The following is a 7500-nucleotide window of genomic DNA, read 5'->3' on the forward strand; positions in this document are numbered from 1 at the left end:
AGGTGATGATCCCTTTGGTTACAGTATTTGACATGTTTTGGTCTCTTCTCCGTCCCCATCTCCATCTCCTCTCTGCAGGTGAACGCGATCTCGTGCGCGGGCAGTGTGGACAACCTGATTGTGCTGGACCTGGAAAAGTACAAGGCGCGTACGCAGGGCGTGGCCGAGGCCGGCGTCAACATGGGCAGCCAGCAGAAGTGGAAACTGGGAGAGCTGGAGTTCGAGTCACTCATGCGCATGCTCGACAACCTGGTCAGTGGATACGATGGCATTAACGCACACACACACACACACACACACACACACACACACACACACACACACACACACACACACACACACACACACACACACACACACACAGACGCTTCACAAACTGGTATACTGTGCTATACTGTACTGTACTATATTTTGCTATGCTGTGCTATGCTACACTATACTGTACTGCAATGTTTCTCAAACTTTTCCTGCCATTCCCCCCTTCAGAGGAAGGGTATCTGTCTGAGCCCCTAGGGGGGCTTCCGCCCCACTTTTCCCCCAACTTTGAGAAACAGTATACTCTGCAATGCTATACTATACACTATACTATACTACACCACTCTACACTAAACTATGCCTGAGATTCTTTAAGTATATAGAGATATGCCAACATAATAGGTTTCTATGGGCACCTAACGTGACCAGGTTCCGGTCTGCCTAAAGGGGCGTGTCATAATGCTCCTAGAATGGCCCTACCGTGGCTGATATGGTAGGGCACACGTTTACCACTCGGCCGACCCGGGTTCGATTCCCGGTACAGGTCCTTTGCCAATCCTTCCCCATCTCTCTCTCCCAGCTCACTTCCTGTCTATCCTCCACTATCCTGTCTCACAAAAACCAATAAAGGCTGAAAAGCCCCCCAAAAAAATACTTGAAAAAAATAAAATAATAATGCTCCTAGAATGAATAGATCAGTCCTTAGGTGTGCCTAAAGGGGGATTTTCCCCCCCCTCCCCCTTGCGACAGTAGAACCCGGAAACAATGGGCAAGCGGAACCTCTCTCTCTCTACTCTCTCTGGCTATGCTTTACTACGTACATAATCAGTACATGAAGTGAACTGTATGTTGGGAACGTGTAGTGTGTTTCCTAAAATAAACAGCCTGGTGCCGGATCCACCCACTCCACATTGTCCTATACATCTATGGGGTCTGCTGCTGCTGCTGCTGCTGCTGCTGCTGCTGCTGCTGGAAACTGCTGCTGCCCACTTGAGCCCTTTAGTTACGCAATGCCACTCAATAGATCTGGCCAATAAGGACACATGTATTACTGTACCGGATGCCATCAGCTCTGCCACCCACATGCAGCCTTGCTCTGGGTACATCTCCTTTCTCTCTGTCTCTCTGTCTCTCTGTCTCTCTCTCTCTCTCTCTCTCTCTCTCTCTCTCTCTCTCTCTCTGTCTTTCTCTCTCTCTCTCTCTCTCTCTCTCTCTCTCTCTCTCTCTCTCTCTCTCTCTCTCTCTCTCTCTCTCTCTTTCTCTCTATCTCTCTCTCTCTCCTCCATCCCTTTATGCGGGTCACAAGGTGCCAGTTCTAGTCACAGTCATGTGTGTGGTGTTTATGTAGAAGAGGGACAGGAAGTGTGTGTGTGTGTGTGTGTGTGTGTGTGTCGGCTGGGCAGGGTGTGAATGAAGGCCAGATGTTGGAGAGGTCAGCGGCTGGCTCTGATTGACTGGAACACTAGCAGCATCTGTCAGGAATGTATCACAAAAGCTCTTAAACACACACACACATATATTCTCTCTCTCTCTCTCTCTCTCTCTCTCTTTCTCTTTCTCTTTCTCTTTCTCTTTCTCTCTCTCTCTCTCTCTCTCTCTCTCTCTCTCTCCATCCTTCTCTCCCCATGAGCCTCTTCAACTGCCTTTAACCAGCTTAGTTTTTGTTGGGGGCACTAATTGGGGTTGACCCCGTGTAAGGGGGAAGAGGCACCATGTAGAGGCACCATTCGTAGAATTTGCCCCGTTTTAAACTTCTTGCGTCCCTCTCCCTCATGTAATAAAGAAAAGCTTGCACACTTAAATACACAATTTATTCATAACTTGCAACAAAAATTAACGAATCTTCAGCTCTACTCTACTCTACTCTACTCTACTCTACTCTACTCTACTCTACTCTACTCTACTCTCCTCTTCTTCACAGGCTACCATACGAGCTACACCTATCAGCACCCGATTGTGCTGGAGAAGCCAGCAAAGAGATAACTTAATTTAACAGATTACTAATTCCCCACCTTTACTATGTATTTTCTCACAAGGCTATTGTACGGGCCAGCAAAGAGATGACTTATTACACAGATTGCTCATTCCTCTACTTTGCTCTCGCTCTCTCTCTCTCTCTCTCTCTCTCTCTCTCTCTCTCTCTCTCTCTCTCTCTCTCTCTATTTTGTCCTGGCAGGGCTACCGCACGGGCTACGCGTACCGGCACCCCATCGTGCGGGAGAAGCCGCGCTTCAAGAGCGAGGTGGAGATCCCGGCCACGGTGACGGCCTGGTCCTTCGAGGAGGACGAGGCCCTGGCCGCCCGCCTGCCCCTCAAGCTGCTGCAGCAGAGGCAGGCCAGGGAGAAGACACGCTGGCTCAACTCCCCCAACTCCTACATGAAGGTCTCCGAGAGCAACGGCTCAGACAGCCACCCACGATACAAGGTACGTTACGTTTAGTCTAGTCTATTTCGTTTAAAGGTACACTGTGTAATATTTTGGTAACACTTTATAATAATGTCCCTTAGTAAAGACTCAGTAAATAATTAACTAATGATGAATAAAACATTAACAAATGTTTTTATTATTAACTAAGGTTTATTAATGCTTTATAAAATATCTACAAATGATATATGCAAGATTTTACACACCTTATAACAGACTATTTTATTAATTTACAAGCAACTTGTAAATGTTTGATAAATATAAAAAATTAACATGGCATTTCCTAGTCATTTACAATCATTTGCTTACATTTCCTAGTCATTTAGGTTTGTTAATGTTTTGTTCATCAATAGTTAATTATTTATTAAGTCTTTATAATGCTTTTTTGCATCCATTATTCTAAAGTGTTACCAATATTTTTAGTTGTTTATTTCCAGAATTCATTCACTAATGTTACCTTTTTCATGAATACTTACCACCACCATGAAATTGTAAGTGTTCATTATGACTTTCCACTTTTCAAACATACAAAGGGGGATCTTCTCCATGGTCCACCGTTTTGAATTTCAAGAATGACTGTACTTGGGCCATACTAGAAAATATTACTTTATTACTTAATAAACATTGATGATGGGGCACCCTGGATGGGAGAAGCATGATGGACAGTTGTGTGAGGGACACCATGAGTGTGTGAAGCGCACGGGTGCGCTTCCCGAAGGGGAAGGCAGTGTGATGGAGTGACCATCACTAGGGTTGCGGGTGTGTTCTGACTGTCAGCCTGACAGCCTGGCTCTTTGGTGTAGCGGTCAGAGCCCCAGTTTACTACCCCAGAAGGACTGGGTTCGAGTCCCAGCTGGGCAACTCTTCTCCCCTTCGCTACACTACTTAATTGTAAAGATTAAGGAAATTGTTGTATCAAGTAGATTAATGTGATTGGTATTTTGGAGTATAACACACGCTGGTTCAAGTCACTCAATTCATACATGAAGATCTCTGAGCGGTAGGCTGAGAGGGGACGATGCTAAGTTGCCATCAGGTTGTATTAGTCTATTTCTTTTTTAATATGGGGGCGGGGTCATCGACAGGCTTATCCTGAGGTCTAAGTTGACACTGGGAGGCTTATGGTGAGGCTCAGGGGGCGTTCATTCAAAAAAGGTTGAGAATCACTGATTTAATGCAAGGCTGTTCTGTACCCTTTTGGTGTTGACTGCTTGTGGTGCGGTCAACCGTTTCTCAGTTTGTTTGTATCCAGGAAAAACGTAAACAAAAGCACTAATAATTGCCAGGTGGTTGTTAAACTATAATTTAAGTTTTACTACTTAGTGTGTGTGTACGTGCATGTGTTCGTGCCTGTGTTGCAGGCTGGGTTTTACTAGAGCAGAAACGACACACACCACAGCACTACAACACGTGTTCTAGTCAGCCATAAAGATTGACAACAAACGAGCACAATTTACTTCCAAATGTCCCACTTTTTTCTCCTGGGATTGACTGGGATCTGTCAGTCACATTGCCACTACTTGTGCTGTTAGAAAAGTGTGTCAGTCATGTGTGGTAAGGTTTAGCAAATCTGTGTGATGAGAGACACTGATGAGAGCGAAACCAGACCAGTTTATTTTCATCCCTGATGCATATCTGCCCCCTTGTGGCCACCGAAGGCACTGCATAGTCAGTAATTCACCTCACAATGCTTGGCACCTCATGTATGAACAATGCATCCTGTCTTCCCAGCTGTTGTTGCCAAACATGATGGTGATAAAGTTTACAGAAAAAGGAAAAATAATGAAGAAATGACATACCAGATTATTGACTTGATATTTTGTATACGTCTTTTCCCATTATTTCTTGCTTTCATCTGATTATTCCATTTTCACCAGCTATACCTTGTGATATTGTTTTATTGTAAAGAGCATTGTATTGCGTTTGTTAATGAAACTTGCAACACAAATAACATTGCCTTGTCTTGCTTTTTAAAGTTTCGACTCTACCAAGTCAAAATGTGTTGTCTCTGTGATAGAGTTGGTAGTCTTAATATGAGGATGCGAAAATGTGTTGTCACAAGTTAAAGACCGTGCTGAAAAGCCAATTAACACATTATACTCTGTTTGAAAACGTGTAATTGGTGTCTTTCGGTTTTGTAGAACATTGTAATTACTGGCAGCGGTGGCCTAGTGGTTATGGAGATGGGCTTTAGATCAGAGGGTTGTAGGTTCGAATCCCACCCTCCAAATTCCTATCTCAGTCCATGGCTTAGGTGCCATAGAGCAAGGAACCTAACTCCACACTGTTCCAGGGACTGTAGTCAATACCCTGTACTTAAAATTACTTATTCGCTATGTATAAAAGCCTCAGCTAAATGTAATATAATGTTGTGTAATTAGAAGTTATTAGACCAGTGCTTAAAGGGACACTGTGTGAGATTTTTAGTTGTTTATTTCCAGAATTCATGCTGCCCATTCACTAATGTTACCTTTTTCATGAATACTTACCACCACCATCAAATTCTAAGTATTCATTATGACTGGAAAAATTGCACTTTTCATACATGAAAAGAGGGATCTTCTCCATGGTCCGCCATTTTGAATTTCCAAAAATAGCCATTTTTAGCTGCAAAAATGACTCTACTTGGACCATACTAGAAAATATTTGTTTATTACTCAGTAAACTTCCATGTAAATATCAAATTTGGCGATAGCCAACCCAGTTTCAATGAGCAGCATAGTTGCAGTACCTTTTTTACCTGCACAGTGTCCCTTTAATAGTATTTACTCTGGTGTGTTTCTCCCTCCTCTGCAGTGGATGAGATCGGAGGACAACAGTAGCAGCAGTGGCACCCCCATCAGGATCGAGGACCCCAACCAGTTCGTGCCCCTCAACACCAACCCCACCGAGGTGCTGGAGAAGAGGAACAAAGTGAGTTCACTCCCTCTGCCAGTCAGGGGTGCATTTCTCGACCACATTGTTGCTAACCAGTTAGCCACCTACTACATTAGGTTGCCTATGGGAAATTGCATTGCAACAAAGTAGGTCGTTAACTTAGTTTGCGTACCTGGCCAATCACAAATGGATGTTGATTTAAAAAAAACATCCTAGTCACAAAATCCTATTTCATGAAGCCGTAGTTACATTAATAAATTACCAAAATCTCAAACAAGAAAGATAGAAAAGTCGGGACACGGGAAACATTTGTTTCTGAAATCAAATCAGAAATTAGGGATAAGTTTTATCAACATCATTGTTTTTTTTCCTTTCTCTACCCATCGCGTTTTCATTTGTGTGAACACCTCAAATGATCTGCACATGTCAGTAACCTGTATTACTAATATCTGATTGGCCTCTCTCTCTCTCTTTCTCTCTCTCTCTCTCTTTCTGTCTCTCTCTCTCTCTCTCTCTCTCTCTCTCTCTCTCTCTCTCTCTCTCTCTCTCTCTCTCTCTCTCTCTCTCTCTCTCTCTCTCTCTCTCTCTCTCTCTCTCTCTCTCCAGATACGGGAACAGAACAGATACGACATGACAACAGCAGGTCCACAGTCCTACAAACTGGCGGGCATTGTGATCGAGAGGCCACCGGTGAGTCTTTCAGCCCAGGTTCAAGAAGAAGCCTTGCTCATACGAAAGCCTTTCACATTAACTCATAACTAAATCACAATACTAATAATTCAATATTATAACTGATAATGCTTTACAATATCTTGAATTTCTAGTAATTTACTGTGGTAGTTAGTTACAGTAGACACACTTGATAGGTGAATATGAAATCTGCCAACACTTCTTTTTATCTATGTAACGTTAAGCTCATTAGTCTTTTTCTATATTGGAGGAGTGTATGACAGTAGTTAGACTGAAAGGAGTGACAGTTTAGGCCCAAGATGTTTTCCTCCATCAGGCCACTAAAGTCCCCTTGCGGTTTTGCCATTTGTGTGGCACACTTTAGAAACGTCTACATTAAATGCTGAAATTGCAGATGATGCACGGCTCAGGCACGCGTCTGGCACAAGCCAAACACTGAACACTCCACTCCCATTAACATAAACACATTGGCTTCGTTTACATGAGACATTTAATTCAGAATTAACTCACTTAAATTCTGAATAAAATGTAATGCCGCTTTGAAAACATCATGTTAACACTTTACAATTCAGAATTAAATGAAAGTGCTGCGTAAACTAGGCTGAACTATCTATTTCTGAATTGTTAATTCATTATTAAAAATATCATGTTAACATGGCCAATGATGCGCTATCCATCCACATGCAGCACAGTTCAGTGCATCTGCTATGCACATGCAGATATCAGGGGAGCTTCAACCACCCGAGGCCCCTAAGCTACATTTTTTTTTTTTGGAGGCCCTTCTGTTAAACTTTGTTATTGGGTTTTTTTACGCACACCTCAGCTTGCCTGTGTGTCGGAGATGGCCCATGGGTCACTCAGCAGACAATTACAAAAAAAAAAAAAAAACTCCCGCACACTGAACATTTTGCTGTTTTGACGTTTACCTGATGAAGGTCTTGGACTGAAATGTTGTGTAATACAGAAAAACAGCGAAATGGTCGGTGTGCGGGAGTTTTATCAAATTGTCTGCTGAAGGCCCTTCTGTAATGTAGCGTGTGATTCTGACAATGTAGATATAGTTTTCTTAGTGCCCCTGATTGGCTGTGACCCAGGACCTAAGCTTTGAAGTATCGTTCAAACTCAAAAGTGGGTTCCACTTACTCGCCTCTGTCCGCTGCAACGCTGGTTGAGAATAGACAAATCACACTGAACTTTTTCATCTTTTATGAACTGTCCTGGCCTTTCCGTTAAAGGTACACTGTGCAGGAATG

General features: G+C 43.1%; 1 protein-coding gene across 6 annotated transcripts in view; it reads left to right on the forward strand.

The window, feature by feature from the left end:
- The window catches only part of add3a (adducin 3 (gamma) a), a 271834-nt gene that overhangs the window by 238756 nt on the left and 25578 nt on the right, over window positions 1-7500 (forward strand). For all 6 annotated transcript variants that reach the window (XM_063198402.1, XM_063198410.1, XM_063198395.1 and 3 more), the window contains 4 exons: window positions 79-252; window positions 2432-2680; window positions 5477-5593; window positions 6164-6247. In XM_063198402.1, coding sequence (XP_063054472.1) covers window positions 79-252; window positions 2432-2680; window positions 5477-5593; window positions 6164-6247 — 624 coding nt within the window. The remainder of the gene's footprint in view (window positions 1-78; window positions 253-2431; window positions 2681-5476; window positions 5594-6163; window positions 6248-7500) is intronic.

The sequence above is a fragment of the Engraulis encrasicolus genome, chromosome 1 (genome assembly GCF_034702125.1).
Source record: "Engraulis encrasicolus isolate BLACKSEA-1 chromosome 1, IST_EnEncr_1.0, whole genome shotgun sequence".
Classification (NCBI taxonomy): Eukaryota; Metazoa; Chordata; class Actinopteri; order Clupeiformes; family Engraulidae; genus Engraulis; species Engraulis encrasicolus.